Below are 24,868 nucleotides of genomic sequence, written 5' to 3'. Positions count from 1 at the left end.
GATGGAGAAAGTAGAGAAAGAAGTCCTTTTCTCCCTTTCTCACAATACAAGAACTCGTGGGCATTCGATGAAATTGCTGAGCAGACAGGTTAAAACGGATAAAAGGAAGTACTTCTTCACCCAAAGGGTGATTAACATGTGGAATTCACTGCCACAGGAGGTGGTGGCGGCCACAAGCATAGCCACCTTCAAGAGGGGTTTAGATAAAAATATGGAGCACAGGTCCATCAGTGGCTATTAGCCACAGTGTGTGTGTATATATAAAATTTTTTGCCACTGTGTGACACAGAGTGTTGGACTGGATGGGCTATGGCCTGATCCAACATGGCTTCTCTTATGTTCTTAAAAAGGAGCATATAACAATGACATAATGCATCTGAATTCCCATTCTGCTCTGCAAGCTCATTGGGTGACTTTGTGTCAATCATACACACTCAGCCCTGCTTGCCTCACAGGGTTGTGTGAGGATAAAATGGAGAGGAGTAGAATGATGTAAGTCGGGGGTCCCCAACCCCCATGGCCTGTTAGCAACTGGGCCATGAGTTGTATAATTATTTCATTATGTATTGCAATGTAATAATAAGATGTCCACACAGGATTTTTATCCTACCCTCCACTCCTTATCGCAGAGTCCCAGAGTGGCTTACAAGCTCCTTTATCTTCCTCCTCCCCACACAACAGACACCCTGTGAGTGAGGTGGGTGGGGCTGAGAGGGCTCTCACAGCAGCTGCCCTTTCAAGGACAACTCCTGCGATAGCTATGGCTGACCCAAGGCCATTCCAGCAGCTTCCAGGAGGAATGGAGAATCAAACTCAGTTCTTCCAGATGAGGGTCTGCACACTTAACCACTACACCAAACTAATAGAAATAAAGTGCACAATCGTATCATCCCAAAATCATCACCTCCTCGCCCCCCCCCCTGCCGGTCCGTGGAAAAATTGTCTTCCACAAAACTGGTCCCTGGTGCCAAAAAGGTTGGGGACTACTGAGGTAAGCCACTTCAGGTTCCCACAGGGGGAGATAAAACAATGTATAAATGAAGTAAATAAGTAATAAATATAGCTGAAGGAGTGGGGGGGGGGGGGGCAGACAGAAGGTTGGTTGGTTGGTAGAAAGAAGGAAGCAAGGGAAGTCAAGGACATAGGATCTGCCAGGAAGAGGAAAATATAGGGAGGGGGGTACAGGAAAAGTGAGATGCACCCCTTTGCTAGTCCTTGCAGCATACCCACTGGGCAACTTGGCCTACCCTGGCCAACACCACACAATTTGCCCAACTCCGCCATCAATGAGCAATTTGGTTCTTGGGAGGGCTTCTAGAGTTCTGGCCCCATTGGTGGACCTCCTGATGGCGCCTGGGTTTTGACCGCTGTGTGGCAGAGAATGGTGGACTGGATGGGCCGTTAGCCTGATCCAACATGGCTTCTCTTATGTTCTTAACTGGCATCGTATCACTTGGCCAGAGTTTTGCCAGGGAGATACTACCAACAGGAATGAGGGAAAGCTGAAGATGGGGTGGGTGAGGGCAGGTAGATGAAGGCTGTCTGATGATTTGAAAAGAAGGAAGCAGGAAAAGGGAGAGGCTATAGGGACTTTCAGGGAAGGGAAAGATAAAATAAAAGAGAAAGGAGAAATGAGATGCCCCAGCAAGTCTCTGTGCCCCTCAGGATCTATGTCATGTCACTAGCCATATCTTCCCCTTAACTACTGTGAAGTGTGTGTGTGTTGTGTGCTATGTAAAGTCCTTGAGATGGTTGGTGAGAGGCCTGTGAATACTCTCCTGTGAACTACTCTCCTCCCACTCCTTGCACCATCTGGGCCTGAAGGAAGAGAGCGGCCTTCAAGATAAGACTCTGTGATCGGCTTGACCTGCCTCCTGGCATGTTAAATGAGAACTGTCTTTTAGGGTGCTTATGTTAGATGGATCTGGGAGGTGTGAAAGCCCATGCTTTTCGGGGCTATTTAGGAATGCCTTTATCGAATAGCTTTATTCCTAGCAATACCTCTCCAAGGAGAAGTTCTGTACTTGTAGCATAGTGGAAGTATATCTGAGTGCTACTTGGCAAACCTCACAACCCCCTTGTCTATACTAGTTGAAATCTAGATCTCTTCCTCAAAATGCCAGAATTGGTTGCAGCATCCTTTAGAGTGCATTTTCAATACCTGATCTGTGTGACTGCACAATCCCTGAAAGAGCTACAAAGGGAATAACAATTGGAACGTTAAGACCATATGCAAACTCTACCAGTTCATGTCCATTTAGTTTATCTATGGGTCATGTGCACTGCTCCTGTTCTTATACATAACATTCATCATTGAAGCAAAACCCCCAAATTAGGGTTGCCATGTCCAATTCAAGAGCCCCATGGCACAGAGTGGTAAAGCTGCAGTACTGCAGTCGGAGCCCTCTGCTCACGACCTGAGTTCGATCCCAGTGGAAGCTGGTTCAGGTTGCCAGCTCAAGGTTAACTCAACCTTTCATCCTTCTGAGATCAGTAAAATGAGTCCCCAGTTTGCTGGGGGAAAAGTGTAGATGACTGGGGAAGGCAGTGGCAAACCACCCCGTAAAAAGTCTGCCATGAAAATGTTGTGAAAGCAACGTCACACCAGAGTCGAAAACGACTGGTGCTTGCACAGGGGACTACCTTTACAGTTTTAAAATCCAAATCCAAAGAGCCCTGTGGTGCAGAGTGGCAAAGCTGCAGTACTACAGTCCTAAGCTCTGCTCATGATCTGAGTTCAATCACGGTGGAAGCTGGGTTCAGGTAGCCAGCTTAAGGTTGACTCAGCCTTCCATCCTTAAGTGGTTGGTAAAATGAGTCCCCAGCTTGCTGGGGGCAAAGTGTAGATGACTGGGGAAGGCAATGGCAAACCACCCCATAAAAAGTCTGCCGTGAAAACGTTGTGAAAGCAACGTCACCACAGAGTTGGAAACCACTGGTGCTTGCACAGGGGACTACCTACCTACTACATGTGCACTGAAGCCTTTTTGTCTTTGGCTCCTATTTATACATAACAGATGCAAAAATAACATTCACTACTGAAGCAAGACCCCAAAATTAGAGTTGCCAAGTCCAATTCAAGAAGTATCTGGGGACTTTGGGGGTGGAGCCAGGAGACTTTGGGGCATGAGCCAGGAGCAAGGTTGTGACAAGCATAACTGAACTCCAAAGGGAGCTCCGTCACATTTAAAAGGACCGCACACCTTTTACACACCTTCCCCCCATTGGATATAATGAAAGATAGGGGCACCTTCTTTTGGGGCTCAGAGAATTGGAGCCCCTGGTCCAATCCTTTTGAAATGTGGAGGGTGTTTTGAGAAGAGGCACCGGATGCTATGCTGAAAATTTGGTGCCTCTAACTCAAAAACTAGCCCCCAAGCGAGCCCCAGATACCTAAGGATCAATTCTCCATTATTTCCTAAGGGAATCGGTCTCCATAGGGAATAATGGAATGACCCTGAAACGGAGGGAGGGCCTCCAAACCGGGGGATGCGCTGCCCCCTTCTGGGGATTGGCAACCTTACCCAAAACCAACCCTCTCTATAACACTGCCAACAGCAGACACTTAAGGAACACAATTCGTAACTTACTATAAAACACCAAACTTTAGCTCAAGGGATAAATAAGGCAGAGCCACACTGCAGAAACAGAGCTCAGTCCTGCCTCCCTGCCCTGCTGCAGTCTTGCTTCCCCGAAAGTGCACCTCTGCGGGCCAGAAGACCCCGAGGAACATCGTGGGGGCAGCAATGAGGCAGGAAATGGGCAAAAACTGCAAAAGGAGGGCAAATGGAAAGGCCAATTACAGTTCAAGTTATTAAGAACACTTTTTAAAAAATAGGTCTAAAATAAACACGGGGATGTTAACTGTTTCTTACCCAGGAAATGTTTTGATATCACATGCTTCCGTAAGTACTACTTATAATCTTTAAGGGGAAAATTCAGTTTTTGAAGACGACGACAGATTTATACCCCGCCCTTCTCTCTGAATCAGACTCAGAGTGGCTTACAGTCTCCTATATCTTCTCCCCCCACAACACCTTGTGAGGTGGGTGGGGCTGAGAGGGCTCTCACAGCAGCTGCCCTTTCAAGGACAGCCTCTGCCAGAGCTATGGCTGACCAAAGGCCATTCCAGCAGCTACAAGTGGAGGAGTGGGGAATCAAACCCGGTTCTCCCAGACAAGAGAGCTCTGGCTGACCCAAGGCCATTCCAGCAGCTGCAAGTGGAGGAGGGGAGAATCAAACCCGGTTCTCCCAGACAAGAGAGCTCTGGCTGACTCAAGGCCATTCCAGCAGCTGCATGTGAAGGAGGGGGGAATCAAACCCGGTTCTCCCAGATAAGAGAGCTCTGGCTGACTCAAGGCCATTCCAGTAGCTGCATGTGAAGGAGGGGGGAATCAAACCCGGTTTTCCCAGATAAGAGAGCTCTGGCTGACTCAAGACCATTCCAGTAGCTGCATGTGAAGGAGGGGGGAATCAAACCTGGTTCTCCCAGATAAGAGTCCGCACACTTAACCACTACACCAAATTGGTGTGAGGTGCCACTGTACTTGATTTTTTAAGTGGCCACATTTCACTAACATACTAATATTGGATTTACCTCAGAAGTGCTACTGTCTAATGGGTAATACAGCTAAGCAATAAACTCCAGAAACCAAAACACTGAATAAAATACAATGGTCACTGGGGGAAAGGGACATTTTCCTTTAATTATTAAATATGTCTTTTGTCAAAAAGGAATGTAACAAATACTAAGAAAAAGAACAAAACTGAAGTAGGATTCTCAGAACTACAAGTACTTTTGTGAAGCTAATAGTGGCCTGTACTTTTGTGTTGGATAATGGAATTCATCCTTTCAATTTTTCAAAGCTGGGCTTTCAATTCGAATACTACAACTTTTAGATTTATTCAAGCTTGATAATGATTTACAAACTGGACTTATATTAAATCCATACACTTGATTTTGAAACATTCCCCAGGAATTTGGATCATATTCTACCACAGATCTTTAGGGTAAAGGCTTCTTTCCCCAAGAACACACTTTCTGCAATTCCCACCTCCCCTCTGAGAACAGCAAAAAATTAGTTGAAACAATCGCTTTCAAACTTTTATTGTATCATAGTCACTTCAAAGGTTGTGAAACAGTTTTCAACAATCTTGAGTTTTTCTTCAGAAAGCAGATTTTCCTGCTTCAGCTTGGCAATAAGGGCTTCCAGGGATTTGAGTCTGCCTAAAGTTTTCCGCTCCTGGACTTCTAAAAGTGCTATTTTTGAGTGCAGCTTTGTAATTTTTTGCCAGAGTTGTTCCCTGTCTACATCTTGCCTACAATACGAATGCTCCATTTGTAGCACTTCAAGACCATTGTCACAAGTGATACATGTAGAGGCTTCAGCTTCGATTTCAATCAATTCCTGGCCCACCGGCACAACAGAGCCCTCGAATAACAAAGGAGTTTTTGAATCCTCTGAAGGAACTATAATGGTGATAACAGACTCTTTATCGCCACTAAACTGTTCCAAAGCTTGCGACACTGTGCGGAGCAATAAGGAGTTTTCGCTAGATGGCTTCACTTCCACTGTGCAGCGCGCCATGTGAGACCCTAACTGATCAGATGGAAAGTCGTTAATAGGTACAGTCACATTGCTAAATCCCACAGATGGATCCAGGTGTTGCAAATCTGCAGGCTGCAAAACTGTGGCTTTAGGATCTGAGATGCACTCAAGACATGATTGATGACTGTGAACTGTAGCTTGCAAAACCGTGGTTGCACCGCTAAAGAGACGCTCTACAGAGCTGTTAAAGCTCATGTTTTCTGGGGCGCAGCAATCACCGGCTGCTACAGTCTGTACATCACTCGTTATGACCACGGGACTTGTCTGCTCAAAAGTCTGCCTAATGGAGTTATCTGCGTATAAAATGATGTCATCAGATTTCACAGCATTCCGAAGTAGTGTTTTCTGTTCAGAAGACTTGCTTGAAGTTGTGCAAAGTGCTTTCCTGTAAAGCCGTTCTTCGATTATATTATTCCTCTTTGGTGAACAAGGTTTTAAAGAATTTGCTACTGTAGTCCTTGCGTTTTTTTCTTTGTCATCTTCTGTTCTTTTTTCCTGTGCCTTTTTCTGGGAGATCCCTTTTTCCTAAGGAAGGAACACATTTTATTGTACTAAGAAATTGTTTATCACGAGGCATTCCGCAATTGATTCTTATTGCTTCATACATTAAATAAGCTGGATTGGAAGGAAAGCTTTTCTTTCATCAGAAAAGGAAGTGCTTAGTCCAACAAAGGACTCCTCCCTCAGAAGTTGGAAACCTTTGGAAGAAGAAGAATTGCAGATTTATACCCCGTCCTTCTCCCTGAAAGAGAGCGGTTTACAATCTCCTATATCAGGGGTGGCCAATGGTAGCTCTCCAGATGTTTTTTGCCTACAACTCCCATCAGCCATTGGCCATGCTGGCTGGGGCTGATGGGAGTTGTAGGCAAAAACATCTGGAGAGCTACTGTTGGCCACGCCTGTCCTATATCTTCTCCCCCCACAACAGACACCTTGTGAGGTGGGTGGGGCTGAGAGGGCTCTCCCAGAAGCTGCCCTTTCAAGGACAGAGTCTCGGAGCGGCCTACAATCTCCTTTCCCTTCCTCCCCCATAACAGACATCCTGTGAGGTGGGTGGGGCTGAAAGGGCTCTCACAGCAGCTGCCCTTTCAAGGATAACTCCTGCGAGAGCTCTGGCTGACCCAAGGCCACTCCAGCAGCTGCAAGTGGAGGAGTAGGGAATCCAACCCGGTTCTCCCAGGTAAGAGCCCGCACATTTAACCACTACACCAGACTGGCTCTCTCTTATTGCTTCATTCATTACCCAATCTTCCGTGAGCTGAGCCTCTGGAAAGGCTTCTTGTCCCCCCCCCCCCCAACTGCTTGCATCTCCTGAAAAGGGGTTCAGTGGCCCCCCACCTTTTTGGCCCCAGGGACCAGCCCCAGGGCCCACTGTAGACCCAAGGTCAATATGAAGGGAAAAGGGTAGAAAATCCCATGGGTCAGGTAAGACAGCCCAACTTTAGTAGTTACATTTTAACAGGCCATAGTCTAAGACACCAAAAATGAAATGATTTCAAAAACTGTTTAAAGTCTGAAATTAAAAACTTTCCATGGGGCTTCACCAGGGGATACAGAAGGGCCAGAGCCTTCAAAACCTGCTTTCAGTAGGTGACATTTCTCCTGGAGTGGGATCCTGAACAAAACTAGCCTTAAAATGCACAAGGGTTTAAATGAAGAGAAGACTGCAGATTTATACCCCGCCCTTCTCTCTGAATCAGAGCGACTTCTAGTCTCCTAGGTCTACTGCCCCCGCAACGGACATCCCGCGAAGTAGGTGGGGCTGAGAGGGCTCTCTCCTTAAAGCAAGCTGGACTTAGGTAGCTGAGTCTTTAGCTTGGGTGCGCCCTTGCCCCATACTGCGATGACTGAAGTCACAAAAGGTCTGACTGCAGTTCCCATCCTCCCAAAGTGCCCATGTCTGGCAGGGGGTGGGAGCAGTAAAGAAGCAACTAAGAGATGTTATAACAGATGAGGCAACTGTCTGGAACAAACTGGGAGGGTTTTAACATTACTTTTAGCTTTCTCTTTTGCATTTCTGTTTAGAATCTTCATCTGGGAAAGAGACCTTCTGCTCATCCATAATATAGCATTGGGGCTAGAATCACAGAAGGCATGGAGGCCTCTCTCCATTCCCATTCCAAGCCCTGACCGATTGTTCAGCGGGAATGAGAACTGATGATGCTGAATGAATGAATGAACTTTTTATTACGGTCATAGACCAGTATAAAAACTATAACACATCATATAAAACCCTCCTAAAATATCTAGGATAGTATAAAATACCCTCCTAAAAAAACATAAAATACAATAACATACTTAAACATTTCCCCACCTATACAATCCAAGATAACTAAAATAACTGATGATGATATTGGATTTATATCCCACCCTATACTCTGAATCTCAGAGTCTCAGAGTGGTCACAATCTCCTTTACCTCCCCCCCCCCCAACAGATACCCTATGAGAGAGCTTTCCCAGAAGCTGCCCTTTCAAGGACAACTCTACTACAGCTATGGCTGACCCAAGGCCCTTCCAGCAGGTGCAAGTGGAGGAGTGGGGAATCAAACCCAGTTCTCCCAGATAAGAGTCTGCACACTTAACCACTACACCAAACTGGCAACAAGGAACTAAGTGTTACCAGATCCTGATGCTGAGCTACATTTGTTTCTGTACAATGAATAGGCAAATTGATGTGTAGGACACTATGAGCAGTGGAAGAACTGCACAATTGCTGTGGAGTTGTGTGTGCATGTCATCCATCCCGAGTTTAAAGTCCATTAAATTAAACCAGCAGGTTGGGGTGCCAATGTTAGCTGAACTATACCAACTAGCTTGTGCTCAACCAACTATACCAACTAGCTTGTGCTCACAACTCTATAGAATTTTGGCTTGACCACAGAATCAGCCTGCAACAAAATCCTCTCGGCAAAGAGATTTCTTCCTCTCACGGGAAAGCAAAGATCAGTACATTCTTGGTGCTTGGGGGAGGGGAGCAGAGTGGAAGGGCTTCTAGTGTCCTGGCCCCACTGGTGGACCTCCTGATGGCACCTGGGGTTTTTTTGGGCTACTGTGTGAGACAGAGTGTTGGACTGGATGGGCCACTGGCCTGATCCAACATGGTTTCTCTTGTGTTCTTAAATATAAGAGAAAATGGCTATAAGACTGATCCCATTAAAGTGAATGGGAATAATCCTGCTCTCCCCATGACAGGAAATCCCATTTTCAGAATATCTGTCACGCATGGTATTTTGAGGTTTGGTCTGTTGTACTTTACCTCATTATCAGGCATGGAAAAAATAGTGGGCACTGCAGTCGTTTTCAAATATCGAATCCCCCATCGCACATCAAGGGAGTCTGGCGTGAAATGGTCGCTGCAAAGGACCTGGTGCTTGCTGGGAATCCAGGTGTCACGTTTCATGTTCCGTAACCATTTCTCCAATCTCTCTTTATCGTGGAGAGGAAATCTGCATCGAAAGATTTGTAGGGAAATGAAAAAAATAAATAAAAACAAGACTAAAAATACATACAAATATATATAAATAATTAAAATGGAATGCCCACAGGAGGAAGGGTCAACGAAGAAGAGATTGGATTTATATCCCGCCCTCCACTCCAAATCTCAGAGCGGCTCACAATCTCCTGTATCTTCTCTCCCCCCACAACAGATACCCTGTGAGGTGAGTAGGGCTGAGAGAACTCTCACAGCAGCTGCTCTTTCAAGGACAACTCCTGCGAGAGCTATGGGCGACCCAAGGCCATTCCAACTGGGAATCAAACCCGGTTCTCCCAGATAAGAGTCCGCACACAACCACTACACCAAACTGGCTGAGAGCCAGTTTGAGAATGAGTTTGAGAATGAGTAAGAGAATGCTAGACAAAAAATAGTTTTCTTACACTGGACGAAGACTCTGATAGAAGGGGACAGACAGACAAACCTTCCCGAGGAGGAAATTCCATGACACTTTGGTTCTGGGCCCAAACCAAACAGTGTATCTGCAGATAGTCTCATGACGTGGACGTAGTTTCACATGAATAAGAACATCCTCTCTTGTGGCATTCATAGGCACATGTGCCTTGTATATGTACAAATACGTGCACAGGTTTTCCTTCTGCAAAGTGTGTGTGTGTGTGGCGGGGGGGGGGGAAATCAAGCCAAAAGTTCATCTCACCAATACAGAAACAAACTGCACAAGTGCTGAAATAGCAAACTTCAACAGCTCTTCTCCAATTTCCCTGCTCCCACTCAGCATCAGAAACTGCCTTTCTAGAAAATGCGGCTTTTTAGACTATGGAAGCATTCACCAGCTGCTGACACAGTCACTACGGTATCTGAAGATCTGACCAACCGGTCGGCTTGGCATTATAGCTCTGGTTGATTGTCATGTGTAGGCCTTTCCTCTGCTTTTGTCAGCCAGGCCACTATGACACCAGGCGGGTCAACCGCCAGACTTCCTCCATAAAATACATTCAGTTCTTTTTAAAACACCCATTCCTAGCTACCACCACCAAAACAGACGTTACTAGGAAACCTGAAAGCAATGAGATGATAACACAGGAATGCCCAGTTTGGCCCACCTAACCCTAAAATAAGGGGATGACTGGATAATCATCCAGTAAGGGCAGTACCAAATACCGAAGTGATATTATCTCTGTTATCTCTTCGTCTGAGCAAAGCCTTCTGAATATGCCACAAGTTGCTCATATGTAATTTCTACCTGGTGGAAGAGCTTACCTAAGGATGCGAGGGATTTCCCCACCCTCTTATCTTTGGCAAAACACATAGAATAAAATTATTTATAAGGGCATTTTTCTAAAGCGATTTAAGATTGTAATTTATCATAGCTGAATTTAACATATTTTTCATTGACTGTATTATGGTATGTTTATTGCGTTGTCTTCCAGTTTCATAATCCATATTTTATACTGTCTGAAGGATGCATCATATTGCATTGTTCTCTTATCATCTAACTTGAGCATTACTGTCTATATTATACTGTGTTTTAGTGTTAAATTGTCTAATTCTGTTTAGAAGACTGCAGATTTATACCCCGCCCTTCTCTCTGAATCAGAGACTCAGAGTGGCTTACATTCTCCTATACCTTCTCCCCCCACGACAGACACCCTGTGAGGTGGGTGGGGCTGAGAGGGCTCTCACAGCAGCTGCCCTTTCAAGGACAACTCCTGCGATAGCTATGGCTAACCCAAGGCCATTCCAGCAGCTGCAAGTGGAAGAGAGGGGAATCAAACCCGGTTCTCCCAGATAAGAGTCCGCACACTTAACCACTACACCAGACTGGCTTTACAATTACTGTGCGTTAACTGTTGGTTGTATGGGTTACGCTGTTCTTACTGCAGTTTTTAGCTGTAATCTGTCCTGACCCTCAGTTAACGAGGCAAACTGTAAATGCAACAAATAAATGAATCCGGTGTAAAAGGCTACTTTCTAAAGACAATCTCAGACCTGTTCAGAAGAAATGTCCTTTAATATAGCCTTTCTTGAATGGACACATTCATTTAATGCATTTAGATATTGATATTCCACTTTTCTTCCCAGAGAGGCCCAGAGGCTTACATTGTTCTTCCCTCCCTCATTCTGTCCTCTCAACCACCACCACCACCCTGTAAGGTTAAGACTTGGAGCGACTGACCGGTCCAGGGTCATCCAGTGAGGTTCCAAGGTAGGAGCAGAGATCTGAAAGCCTCCCACGTTCAACACTGTGATCGCTACATCCTGCTGGCTTTTAACGTGAAGTGATGCCTGAAGACTCTCTGCAGTTTCCTAGGTCTGTATATGTTCTGAAGTGAGCCTCTTCATCTTCTTGGATTGTGATGTGTCATAGAAAACTGACTCCAGTGTTAAAATCTAGCCAACCTGTCAAATTATGTTGGTCCTCATTTTCTCCCAAGTGGCAAGATATTCACAGTTAATGTAAGTCCAGAGGAGTAGCATCTTTACAGTGGAATCCTAAAGAGAGTTACACCCTTCTAAGCCAACTGAAATCAATAGGTTTAGAAGGGTGTAACTATATTTAGGGTGACAATGGCTGTGATCAAAAAGGTAAACGTAGTCCTCTGTGCAAACGCCAGTTGTTTTTGACTCTGGGGTGACGCTGCTTTCACAACGTTTTCACGGCAAACTTTTTACGGGGTGGTTTGCCATTGCCTTCCCCAGTTATCTACACTTTCTCCCCAGCAAGCTGGGGACTTATTTTACCTACCTCAGAAGGATGGAAGGCTGAGTCAACCTTGAGCCGGCTACCTGAACCAGCTTCTGCTGGGATCGGACTTGGGTCATGAGTAGAGCTTAAGACTGCAGTTCTGCAGCTTTACCACTCTGCGCCACAGGGCTCTTTAATGGCTGTGATCACACACACTAAATAATGCTCTTTCAATCCACTTTCAATGTGCTTTCCAACTGTATTTTGCCAGTAAAATCCAGTAAAAACTTTTGCAAGTAAAATCCAGTTGGAAAGTGTATTGAAAGTGGACTGATAGCGTATTATTTAGTGTGTGTAACTGCAGCCAATGTTAGTCTCTTGCCTGCAACAAAACAAAATACAAAGGCATCTTAAAGACTTACAAAATTGCATATGATGAAATGAGATCTGACTCATGAAAGCTTATACTGCAATAAATTTTGTTAGCCTTTATGGTGCCCTCGACTTCTGTTTAATGTTGGCCATGCTAATTCAAATTTGTTAACATTTGTTTTAATGAATGCTACAGTTTGCTAAACTCTGGTTACTCACTCTCGCAAATCAATTACTGGGCCTACTCATAAAAAGCCATAGGGGAAAAATGGAAAGCGCTGATCTGTTCAATAGGTTCTATGTTGTCCTTCGGTAGCATAAGTTTTCTTTTTAAAAGACCAATCTTGGCTTGCATAGACAAATGTCACAAAAACATAACTGCCCCAGCTGCAATTTAGAAACTGAAGTGGTAGGGGCCCACAAACGGACGCTACATATGAACATATGAAGCTGCCTTCTACTAAATCAGACCTTTTTTCCATCAAAGTCAGTATTGTCTTCTCAGACTGGCAGCGGCTCTCCAGGGTCTCAAGCTGGGGTTTTTCACACCTATTTGCCTGGACCCTTTTTTGGAGATGCCAGGGATTTAACCTGGGACCTTCTGCTTCCCAAGCAGATGCTCTACCACTGAGCCACTGTCCCTCCACTGCTCTAAATGCAGCCATTCACCTTTGGAAGGAAACTTAAAACTGCATCACCTCACGACTTCCATCTTCTCAAGTCCCTACTGGTAATCTATAACTGTTAGTACAATCGAAGGGAGGTCCATAGTTGCAAACGCCGGCTGCTTGACACACATCCTTATTTACAAAACACAAACATGAGAGGTGGCTGTTGAACTCGCACCCAGAAACAGAAGCAACGTGCGCGCATGCAGGACCATATGTGTTTATGTGGATCTCATCAAATAAGGGAGAGTGCATGATGTGGGAGAGAGTGGTGCTAAAGAACCAGCCGTGCATGTCCGTCCTTAAGAAAGGAATGCTAAAGCATACTTGTTTGTCCGTTTGGTGTGGTGGTTAAGTGCGCAGACTCTTATCTGGCAGAACTGGGTTTGATTTCCGCCTCCTCCACTTGCAGCTGCTGGAATGGCAGGAGTTGTCCTTGAAAGGGCAGCTGCTGCAAGAGCCCTCTCAGCCTCATCCACCTCACAGGGTGTCTGTTGTGTGTATGTGGAGGGGGGGGAAGTAAAGGAGATTGTGATCGCTCTGAGACTCAGATTCAGAGTACACTGCGGGATATAAATCCAATATCTTCTTCTGCAGCCTTTCCTTTCGTACCCTTAGAAGCTCATTGATTCACAAATCTTGAGTGACAGAAGACACTTTTTTTTTAATGCAAAAGATAAAGGACCAGGACAAATTTGGCAATTGCTAGAGTGATCTTAGGATCCTTATCACTGAACAGAAGAGCCAGGGTTTCAGAGTAGGGGGGACAGTTGGTTGAATAATCCTTTATAATCTTTCTTTTTTAATCTGCATTATAGCCGAGCATGAAAGGAAGCATCAATCCTGTTAAGGCCACAAGGGCAGATTGGGTCAGCCATAGCTCTTGCAGAGCTGTCCTTAAAGGGCAGTTTCTGGGAGAGCTCTCTCAGCCCCACCCACCTCACAGGGTGCCTGTTGTGGGGGAAGATAAAAGCAATTGTGAGACGCTCTGAGGCTGCCATCACACATACTAAATAATGCACTTTCAATCCACTTTCAGTGCACTTTTCAGTAGGATTTTACTGTGTGAACTGGCAAGATCCAGTTGGAAAGTGCATTATTTAGTGCAGGGGTCCCCCACTACTGTTCCGTGGCCTGTTAGCAACTGGGCTGTGAGTTGTAGAATTATTTCATTATATATTACAAAGTAGTAATAATAATAAGACAATGACATTGGATTTATATCCTGCCCTCCAGTTTAAATCTCAGAGCAGCTCACAATCTCCTTTATCTTCTTCCCCCACAACAGACACCCTGTGAAGTAGTTGGGGCTGAGAGAGCGCTCCCAGAAGCTGCCCTTTCAAGGACAACTCCTATGAGATAGATCCAAGTGGGCAGCCGTGTTGGTCTGAAGCAGTTGAACAAAGCAGGAGTCAAGTTGCACCTTTAAGACCAACCAAATTTTATTCAGAACGTAAGCTTTCGTGTGCTCTCTAAGCACATTTCATCAGACGAGGGGATCAGGTATTGTCTGAATAAAACTTGGTTCGTCTTAAAAAGTGCAGCTTGACTCCGGCTTTGTTCAACTCCTATGAGAGCTATGGCTGACCCAAGGCCATTCCAGCAGCTGCAAGTGGAGGAGTGGGGAATCTTATCAGTTTTCCCAGATAAGAGTCAGTTCACTTAACCACCACACCAAAATAAAGAGCACAGTTGTATCATCCTGAAACCATCACCACCTTCACCACCACCCCAGTCCATGGAAAAACTGACTTTGTCCCTGGTGCCAAAAAGGTTGGGGACCACTGATTTAGTGTGTGTGATCGCAGCCTGAGATTCAGAGTATAGCAAAGGAAAGGTCCCCTGTGCAAGCATCAGTAGTTTCTGACTCTGGGGTGATGTTGCTTTCACAATGTTTTCACGGCAGACTTTTTTACGGGGTGGTTTGCCTTTGCCTTCCCTGCTCATCTACACTTTCCCCCTAGCAAGCTGGGGACTCATTTTACCGACCTTGGAAGGATGGAAGGCTGAGTCAACCTCAAGCTGGCTACTTGAAAACCCAGCTTCCACTGGGGATCAAACTCAGGTTGTGAGCAGAGCTTAGGACTGCAGTCCTGCAGCTTTAACACTCTGCGCCACAGGGCTTGCTCTTAGTACACCATGCTACTTAGCGCAGCATCCAGGAGTTTCCCAACCTGGATCTAGCAACCCTACCCACCCCACTTCACCATTGGCCAGGAGGCCCTCGCAACCCTAATTTAAGCATGCTGTACTAAAAGACAAAGGAAAGGAAAGGTCCCCTGTGCAAGCACCAGTCATTTCCGACTCTGGGGTGATGTTGCTTTCACGATGTTTTCACAGCAGACTTTTTACGGGGTGCTTTGCAATTGCCTTCCCCAGTCATCTACACTTTCCCCCCAGCAAGCTGGGGACTCATTTTACCAACCTTGGAAGGATGGAAGGCTGAGTCAACCTCGAGCCGGCTACCTGAAAACCCAACTTCTGCCGCGGACCGAACTTCCACGGTCATTACACTTTCCCACCAGCAAGCTGGGGATTCATTTGACCCACCTCGGAAGGATGGAAGGTGAAGTCAACCTCGAGCCGGCTACCTGAAAACCCAGCTTCTGCCGGGGATCGAACTCAGGTCGTGAGCAGAGAGCTCAGACTGCAATACTGCAGCTTTACCACTCTGCGCCACAGGGCTCTTATTAATAAAACATTTAAAAGGTAAAAGTAGTCCCCTGTGCAAGCACCAGTCGTTTCCGACTCTGGGGTGACGTTGCTTTCACGGCAGACTTTTTTACGGGATGGTTAGCCATTGCCTTCCCCAGTCATCTACACTTTCCCCCCAGCAAGCTGGGTACTCATTTTACCGACCTCGGAAGGAGGGAAGGAGGAGTCAACCTCGATCCGGCTACCTGAAAACCCAGCTTCCGCCGGGGATCGAACTCAGGTCGTGAGCAGAGAGCTCAGACTGCAATACTGTAGCTTTAAGACTCTGCACCATGGGGCTCTTATTAATAAAACATTTAAAAGGTAAACGACTGCAAGCACCAGTCGTTTCCAACTCTGGGGTGACGTTGCTTTCACGGCAGACTTTTTTACGGGGTGGTTTGCCATTGCCTTCCCCAGTCATCTACCCTTCCCCCCCACAGCTGGGTACTCATTTTACCGACCTCGGAAGGAGGGAAGGCGGAGTCAACCTCGATCCGGCTACCTGAAAACCCAGCTTCCGCCGGGGATCGAACTCAGGTCGCGAGCAGAGTTTAGCACTGCAGCTTTCACACTCTGCGCCACGGCGCGGGATATAAACCCAATATCACCGTCTTCTCCTTTGCAAGCCATCCCCACTGAAAGCAGGCGGGCTTCCTCCCGAGCAAAGGTGCAAGGGGGTGGCATGGAGCCCCCTGGCTGGTGAACCCGCAGTCCCTTCCCTTCCCTTCCCTGCCGCACTCACGGGTAGAAGCTGAGCTTGCGCTGGTCTCGGGCGCTCTGCCCCGCGCGGTTCCTGCAGCAGGTGGCCGCACAGTACCGCGGCATCCCCGGGCTCCTTCAGCGGCCGCCCAGATGGTCCCTCAGCGGTAACTCCGCCCCCTTGTCGTCCTCAGGCAGGACAACCGCAGGACTTCCGCTTCCGGGAACGCGCCGTCGTCCCGCCCTCTCTTCCTCCCCCTCGCCGGAAGGAAGGGGCCGTCGCGATCCGACGGCTGTCACTCAACCGCTGGAGCGACTCGCGGGGCAACAACAGCAGTCCACGCGCGCCCAAGCGGCCGCGTCGCGTGACGCCGGGCGGCCAATCGGAGAGCGCTCCGTGACGTCGGGCGGCCAATCGGAGAGCGCTTCGTGTAGTAGAGTCGCCCCGCTTCCGCGCGCCGCGCCTCTGAGGGGATGGTTATATAAGCCGGAGCTGCGAGGAAAGCGACGGAGAGGAGGACCGGCGAGCGGGCGCCAGGTGAGGCCGGAGGGTGTCATGGGAGACCGGGAGGGGAGCGATTAAAATGGGAGCTTTCCTGGGGAGTACAAGTAAGGTTGCCAATCCCCAGGTGGGGGCAGGAGATACCCCGGGTTGGAGGCCCCCTCCCCCGCCTCAGAGTCATCAGAAAGTGGGGGGAGGGAAATGGCTGCTGGGAACTCTGTTATTCTCTATGGAGACTTGTTCCCCTAGGAAATAATGGAGAATTCATCCGCCGGTATCTGGGGCTCTGCGGGGGCTGTTTTTTTTTAGGTAGAGGCACCAAATTTGCAACATAGCATCCGTTGCCTCTCCCCCAAATACTCCCCGAGTTTCAAAAAGATTGCACCAGGGGGTCCAATTCTATGAGCCCCCAAAGAAGGTGCCCCTATCCTTCATTACTTCCAATGGAGGGAAGGCATTGAAAAGGTGTGCGGTCCTTTTAAATGTGATGGCCAGAACTCCCTTTGGCGTTCAGTTATGCTTGTCACAGCCTTGCTCCTGGCTGGACCCCCAGTGTCTCCTGGCTCCACCCTTAAAGTCCCCAGATATTTCTTGAATCGGACTTGGCAACCGAAGCGATTGGCGCGCTCACACGATTAGTGTGGCTGACCCACCACTTAGTCTGACAGAAGAGAGGACAGTTGTGCTGTTAGGGTGGGGGCCTGTTGGAGCTTCTCTCAGAGTGGGCCTTCACATTCCCACTCAGCCGCCAGCTTCCCTGGCTACTGTTGTCATGGTAAAAACTTCAGAAGTGCAATCATGTAGGATTGGTGAACATCACTTGTGAATCTGTAGGATTTATTTCTGAGTCAGTATGTCTATGCCAAGGTTTAGAGCCCATTTTATCATTGGAATACATTTTTGTGGGCTGGGGACCATGACAGTTTAAGCTGAAATAAAATCGGGTTCAGTCTTTAAAATGCTTCACTTGTTTTGAGAAGTTAATGGTGTGTGTGAGGTGGGTATGTAGGTGCTTCCCTGAGTTTCTTTGAGTGTCTAAATTAAATACTTGCTTTCCTACAAATTCTTCTAGCAGAAGGAGCTAATGCAAAGGAGAATGGTGCTCTAGATAGTGTCAGAAGGTGTGTTTTTTGTCCAGCGAGTTGTGCCTGTTATGGATATGGAATTTGGCCCTTTTGCCCTACATCATCCTTTTGAAAGTGGCTTTCTGTTTCATTTCTCCGTTTGAGGCATCCTTTGTGGACTTGTGTCTGTGTCTTTCAGCTGTTGTTTATAGTGAGTTTCCTGTTGTGTAGACGCTGTATGGCTAACTTGACCAAATGATGAGCTTTGTCTGTCAGACCAGAAGTTAATGAAACAAAACAAAAGCAAGAAATGTGTCATTTTTTTTAATTAGGACCAACCAAATTTGACACTGTATAAAGCAGAAACCTAAAAGAAGCACAATATTTGATTCCTGCTTGTTTTGTCCTTCTTCTTTTTCCTCTGCTGTGAGACACTACCTTGATAGGAAGAATGTTTATTGTATAAACAGCTGCTGCTCATCATGACCACAACATATTCTGCTTTTCCCTAGAGTTTCAACAGTTTCTCCATTCTCTATCCCAGTGTAGCAGAAACAAGGGCAGGGACGGTGACTCAGTGGTAGAGCATCTGCTTGGTAAGCAGAAAGTCTCCCCAGCATCTCCAGCTAAAAAGGGTCCAGGCAAGTAGGTGTGAAAAACCTCAGCTGGAGACTCTGGAGAGCCGCTGCCAGTCTGACTAGACAATACTGACTTTGATGGACCCAGGGTCTGATTCAGTAGAAGGCAGCTTCATATGTGAGGTTTTCCTACAGGACTTAAATTTTTGTTGTAATAGATGAATTTGGCTGATCCAGTGGAATTTCTTCCTGCTGTAGAATAACTTCCCTGATAGCAAGTTTTAGCTCTCTGAAGAACTCTTTGGGACCCTGCCCTGCTAACATTGGTTCTGAGAGAAGTTGGGTTTTTTTTCGTTCTAAGCTACTGTGACATATCAGTTACTCCCAGGGCTTTTTTGGTAGAAAAAGCCCAGCAGGAATTCATTTGCATATTAGGCTACACCCCCTGATGCCATGCCAGCAGGAATTGTGTTTCCGTGTGTTGCTGCTCAAAAAAAAGCCCTGGTTTCTCCGTTTGCTGTTGGTGTGGAATACTCTTGTGCTTTCCCTTCATGCTGACCTCCAAAATGCGAAGAGTCTCTCATCTCAAAGCAACAACTGTCACATGTGAATTCTTATGGTTGGAGAAGCTGTCAACAAGTTGTGTCAAGTCAACAAGTTGTGCTTTATTACAGTTGCTAAAAATTGTTAAATTGTGGTTTCCCTTTAAGTTGACCCTTAAGTTGGTAGATCTTGTCTATTAACAGTAAGATCAATGAACAAAGTTCAGTTTTTCTGGTTTCAGTCTTTTATTTTCTAATCCAAAGCATAGTTTTGGAGTTTGATAGGTGTGCAAAATAAGTGCTCTTAAGGAAACATACAGATTTTTAAATAACTATTTGATGAAGACTGCGGAAATATATTCATATCAAAGGTTATGCTTTCAAAAAGTATCTGATATAACTTTATGGTTGCATGGTTTTCTTTGTGATTTTGTGTTTTAATGTAGTCATAAGGCTAAATTTCCTATGGCTTGCAAAACAGGAAGTAAGACTATAACTATGATATTAGACAGTAGTTGATTTTGTCTGCTGTGGCAGCTGTTGCTGTACAGAGGGACCAAAGAAAGATGGATGAAGTTAATATTTTTTCTGAGCATACATACTGTGAATTTAAGACGTCACATTCACAGTATGCATTGTCAGAAAATGCTTGAAAGCATGTTTTCATAGATGATGCCTTATGACCATGAAATTGTATGCACATCCATCTCAAATGACCATGATATTCTATACATGAGCATCTCAAAGTATGCATTGGATCATAATGAGTGACTAATATCACTCTCTGATTCTGTTGCAGAATTGATAGCCAAAGTCAATCAGTGGTCGCTCTGGAATGGTCACATACTAATCTAATCAAGTTCCTTGTCCTAGTCAGTTATAGACACAGATGATATAGCTCAGCCACTTACTCTGGAGTTGATATCTAGAGGAGGTGATGGCCTTTTTTGAAAAAGCTACTGATAGCTAAACCTTTGACATTTTGTTGTGCAGAATCTATTTCAAGTAGGTAAGAATAGAATTTAGTTTCCTTTTATTGTCTTAACGATGATTTCATGGTGGCAGCTTCTAATTTTTATTTTTCAGATTATAAGTTTTACTATGAGGAATATGTGATGTCTTGCTGCAGCTAAAGTTCAGCTTAGCCTTCAGCTTTACATTAAACCTGCAATCAGAAGATTACAAAGATTTTGGCAGCTGTGCAGGGCTGTTGTTTAAATGAGGCAAAATACCAGGACCCCAATACCATTGTGGGGCAGCCTGCCAAACAGTTTGCATTTGTCATAGGAATAATATGAGCATTGTGCTTTCTAGGGAGGGAGATGTAACAGTATTGCTTCTTGGACTTTTGGCTAAGATCAAGTGTAGTGTAGTTTTATATTGTATATTTGCTGTGTGTAACTCTGCCATATGATAAATAAGAACTGCAATCAGATGTGTTTTTAGCCCTGTTACTTGGGCTATGTTCAGACAATATGTTTTCTCTTCTAGTCCTGTCAACTGAGCCAGTTCTTAAACATGTTGCTTACCAGTTCTCAGAATGTTCCAAAGTCATTTCTGAGAATTCATGGATCCTTAGTTGAATGATCTGTATTTAGTCTCTGGTATTGTCCCATGCTGTTCTGGACCATTTCTGCTTTTCCACTTACCACAGCTTAGCTTTAGAAAATAGACAACAGGATGTTCAATGGTATTTTTTTAATAGTTGGTATAATTTTCTTCCTCCTTACCATTCCTAATCAGTTTCTACCTGCCTTCTACTGCCTTCTACTGAATCAGACCCTCGGTCCATCAAAGTCAGTATTGTCTACTCAGACTGGCAGCGGCTCTCCAGGGTCTCAAGCTGAGGTTTTTCACACCTATTTGCCTGGACTCTTTTTAGTTGGAGATGCCGGGGATTGAACCTGGGACCTTCTTGCTTACCAAGCAGATGCACTGAGCCACCGTCCCTTAGAGGCAGTGTGGGATGGTAGTTAGTGTGTTGGACTAGCATACTTGAGACCTGGATCCAGATCTTCAGTCTGTCATGGAAGTTCACTGGGTGACTTTGAGTTAGTTGTACTCTTAGCCTAACTTACCTCACAGGATTGTAATTGAGAGGACAAAATGGGGGGGCGGGGGGAGAACAATCATATAAGCTGTTTTTGGATCAACAGTGGCGAGAAATAGGCAGATTTCCCAAGAATGTGGAAAAAGCACACATTCCCAAGAATGTGGAAAAATACACAAAGGGTATTAAGGGAAAACAATAATGGCATACATATTGAAATCATACCTTGGTTGGAGAAAGAAGAAGACGACTACAGATTTATACCCCGCCTTTCTCTCAGACTCAGAACAGCTTACAATCTCCTATATCTTCTCCCCCCACAACAGACACCCTGTGAGGTGGGTGGGGCTGAGAGAGCTCTCCCAGAAGCTGCCCTTTCAAGGACAACTCCTGTGATAGCTATGCCTAACCCAAGGCCATTCCAGCAGCTTTAAGTGCAGGAATGGGGAATCAAACCCATTTCTCTCAGATGAGTCCACACACAAGTTTTGGCAGTTTTAGATGAGAGAAATGTTGGCAGCTGGAAAAGTACAGGTTTGAAACCTTGTTTTTTAATAGATTGACTTTTGGAACAGTGTTTTATGACAAAGTTTTCATCTTTTGTAAAACACTACAAACCAATGGACTCAACTTTTCAGATGTCAAAATAGGAACCTTCAGTTATCCTTTTGATGCGAGGGACAGATGGACAAGCCTCAGTATGTGCTGGTTTGGTGCTGCTTTTCATTCTTAAATTCTACATTGGCCCTTGTGAAGAATTATGTGTCTCTATGAACAGAAAACTGAGAGTTTATCTTGAAAGTCATCATGGATTTTGTGAGTTTATAAAAAATAGGTTCAGAAGCATCCTGGGCACAGCCAAACAAAAGTCATTTTATGTCCCATATTCAAGCACGGACTTCTAGTACAATTAATGGAATTCAAGAGTGCCTAACTTTGCCTGGTGTGTGATCATATATAAATATCTTCGAAAATTAGAACTATAAATGTGTGAAGAAAACTGGGTACTCTTCAATAGTTCTCAAAATATCTAGTTATATTGACTGTGGCAAAGAAATAGACAACTGTAGGGCCCCTCGCTTTTGTGAGCAGCAGCACTCTGAGGCTACTTAAAAAGTAAAACTGTTTCCTAAACTTTTATTTAAAACTACTATGTAGCTGTAAGTAAATATAGTGACATACAGGTTGAGGAAAATAACTTTTTTTTTTTAATCCCCAGGTGTGGTTTAACAATGGCCACGACACAATCTGTCTTCATATTTGCCCTCTGTATTTTAATGATAACAGAATTAATACTGGCTGCAGAGAATTATTATGACATCCTTGGTGTTCCCAAAAATGCATCTGATCGCCAGATTAAGAAGGCATTTCATAAACTAGCAATGAAGTATCATCCAGACAAAAATAAGAGTCCTGGAGCTGAAGCAAAGTTCCGGCAAATTGCAGAAGGTAAGCATAATTCCATGAAATTAGGTAGCATTTTGCTACTCTTTTATCATTGTCTTTTCCAAGGGTTTTTGTTCTTATTCTGTGTCAATACTTAGCTTCTCAAAACATGCCAAAGACATTCAGTTATTTGTGTTGGGGTATCTATGTACTGGTAGTTCTCAGACCTCAAGGGAACTAGTACCTTGTCTTAAGGGATGGTAGCTTTGTCCCTCTAGGGAATGAACATTAACTTCCCTCCTGTCAACAGTATTTGTTGAGTCATCCTTGCAAACTGTTACGTAAGCTTTAGTTAGAGCTTATTTTATCCATTCTCCTGCTTGCTGTTGATGAATAGTTCTAACGGGCAAAGGTTAATTGAGAGTATCTCCTGTTCTGAGCTGATCCATTCAAGCAAATTGAGTTTAGACATTTGGAATTGAATGGTGTGCATTGTCTCTGTGAAAGCTAATTCCTTTATGCAGGGGTCATTTTGTAGAAAAATAGGTGGTGGAGCTCATCCAGGGATTGTTATGCAGCTGCACATACTATTCAATGGACAAGGAGATAGAACTCTCAGAAAGGTTCAGGAGCTGTGCTCCTGTGAGCTCCCACTGAATCCGAGGCCGCCTTTTATGTATTTGCGAGTTCTCAATACCATTCTGGCAGGCCAGCCATTTCCTCCTTGTCTCATTGGAATTTCTTCTTCTTGTGCTACTAACATTGCCTGATTGCGCCCCTTAGTGCTGTCTGTCAATCCACAGTAACTTTTTTTTGTGTATAAATCTATGAATCATTGTTGCACAGTTTTGGGATCCGTTTTGGATAAGGGAGATGGTGCTACTCTGAAAACATGCTCTGCTTTAAAGGAAACTAAATTTACAAGCATAAATGGACTCATCCAGGAAATATTTTTGTTTAACATTTCCAGTTAAATGTATCTAACTGTAAATACTTGACAGGAATAGTAGTGAACTTTCTGCTTTGTGACTACCATTTTTTCCAAATTAATTTTTCTGTTGATTTAAATTGGCATGGAAATAATTTTTAATAGTTCAATATTTTAAAAACATCCATATCATTCTGCTAGATTGACATAAAGCGGTTTCTTCACTGAAATTGCTTTATTGTTCTTGAATGCACTTAGTTCTTCAGCCCTACTAGCAGAGAAGCTTTAGAAAAACAGGTACAGGTATTCACACAAACAAAGCTTTGCTACTGTTTTTAGTTTCCCTTGTTCAAGATCGTAAAAATGTTTCTTGCATTATTTTACAGCCTATGAAACATTGTCAGATGAAAATAAACGAAGAGAGTATGACCAGTTTGGCCATGGAAGAAGTAATGGAAACACTTTCCAGCAGCCATTTAACTTCAATTTTGATGACTTGTTTAAAGACTTTGATTTCTTTGGCCAAAACCACAATGCACAAGCAAAGAAACACTTCGGGAATGACTTTCACAGCACTCAGCAGGCACACAGCAGGCAAAGACGTTCTTTCCAAGAATTTTCCTTTGGGGGTGGACTGTTTGATGACATGTTTGAAGACATGGAAAAAATGTTTTCCTTCAGTGGATTTGACAGCACACATAGGCAAACAGTGCGAACAGGAAACAAATTCCACGGATCTAGTAAGCACTGCAGAACTGTCACCCAGCGTCGAGGAAACATGGTTACTACATATACGGACTGTTCTGGACAATAATACTTTACAGTTCTTGTTTAATTACTTTTTTGTCCTTTGCTGATAAAGCACAGAGGATCTTCTGTGAACTGTGTGAGATTTATAGTTGAATCAAAATAATATTGCTGCTGCAAAGAAGCTGTAGCTAAACCGATAACTTGTGCCAGAAATGCAGCAAAGGCAGAGTGGAGGAATTATTCCATTAACTATATATAGAACTTGCATGTGGGGGGAAGTCTCCATATGACAGTGTTAGATTCTATTTTTAATAACATAGAAACAGGTTACCAGATTACCTCAATATTATGCTTATACTTTACACTTGGCAAAGAATGTTAGTGGTCCACTAGACATTATTGTTCTCAGACTCCTGTTTCTATACAGTGTTTCTTAGGGACTGCTCACGTTTTTGATTAGCACAGCATTTACCTGCTGTAAATTTGTGTGTTGCCAGTAATGACTTAAAATACAGAAGTGAACATTAAAATTTGACCCAATGTTTATGTGTCACAATGATTTAAGATTAACCTTAAATAACTTTTCTTGGTTAATATTTAGTACAAAGTAAATGGATGTATTAGCAGGAACCTGATGAATATTAGCCAGTTGCACATCATTCTCTTGCCCAATATTTCAGGTTACACTGTTAGCTTGTTGTAAGCATCACAAAATGCATTTGCTGTTAAAAATGTGGGCAAAATATACCTGATTGCCACCTAATGTGAACAGTTTTACCTGGTAAATATATACATCTGGGTTAGGATTTATCCAATGCACAATTTTTCCAGTCCATTATTTCAGCTGGCTTAAACTGGAGTCACTGCATAGGAAATTACCTT

The 24,868-nt window shown here is 44.6% G+C and overlaps 2 protein-coding genes across 2 annotated transcripts; one reads left to right on the top strand and one right to left on the bottom strand.

Annotated features, from left to right (window-relative positions):
• Window positions 1-5,091: 5,091 nt before the first annotated feature.
• THAP5 (THAP domain containing 5) lies at window positions 5,092-16,495 on the bottom strand. The gene is made up of 3 exons (XM_060259082.1): window positions 16,230-16,495; window positions 8,867-9,056; window positions 5,092-6,134 (listed from the first exon to the last, which is right to left on the bottom strand). The coding sequence occupies exons 1-3, from the start codon at window positions 16,310-16,312 to the stop codon at window positions 5,106-5,108; spliced, it is 1,302 nt and encodes a 433-aa protein (XP_060115065.1). The 5' UTR covers window positions 16,313-16,495; the 3' UTR covers window positions 5,092-5,105.
• A 161-nt stretch (window positions 16,496-16,656) lies between these two features.
• On the top strand, window positions 16,657-24,526 carry DNAJB9 (DnaJ heat shock protein family (Hsp40) member B9). The gene is made up of 3 exons (XM_060259083.1): window positions 16,657-16,724; window positions 22,142-22,371; window positions 23,623-24,526. Exons 2-3 carry the CDS (start codon window positions 22,155-22,157, stop codon window positions 24,048-24,050), a joined length of 645 nt encoding a protein of 214 aa, XP_060115066.1. The 5' UTR covers window positions 16,657-16,724; window positions 22,142-22,154; the 3' UTR covers window positions 24,051-24,526.
• The last annotated feature ends 342 nt before the right edge of the window (window positions 24,527-24,868 follow it).

This window comes from Heteronotia binoei, chromosome 18, assembly GCF_032191835.1.
Source record: "Heteronotia binoei isolate CCM8104 ecotype False Entrance Well chromosome 18, APGP_CSIRO_Hbin_v1, whole genome shotgun sequence".
Taxonomy (NCBI): Eukaryota; Metazoa; Chordata; class Lepidosauria; order Squamata; family Gekkonidae; genus Heteronotia; species Heteronotia binoei.
Note: the sequence above shows the minus strand (reverse complement) of the source record. Positions and strands in the feature narration are given on the sequence as shown.

Coding starts and splice junctions, on each gene's coding strand:
- DNAJB9 (XM_060259083.1), top strand. CDS start 22,155: ATGGCCACGACACAATCTGTCTTCATATTTGCCCTCTGTATTTTAATG. Junction 22,372..23,622: donor GTTCCGGCAAATTGCAGAAG/GTAAGCATAATT, acceptor ATTATTTTACAG/CCTATGAAACATTGTCAGAT.
- THAP5 (XM_060259082.1), bottom strand. CDS start 16,312: ATGCCGCGGTACTGTGCGGCCACCTGCTGCAGGAACCGCGCGGGGCAG. Junction 9,057..16,229: donor CGCAAGCTCAGCTTCTACCC/GTGAGTGCGGCA, acceptor CTTTCGATGCAG/ATTTCCTCTCCACGATAAAG. Junction 6,135..8,866: donor TTTCCATGCCTGATAATGAG/GTAAAGTACAAC, acceptor TTCCTTCCTTAG/GAAAAAGGGATCTCCCAGAA.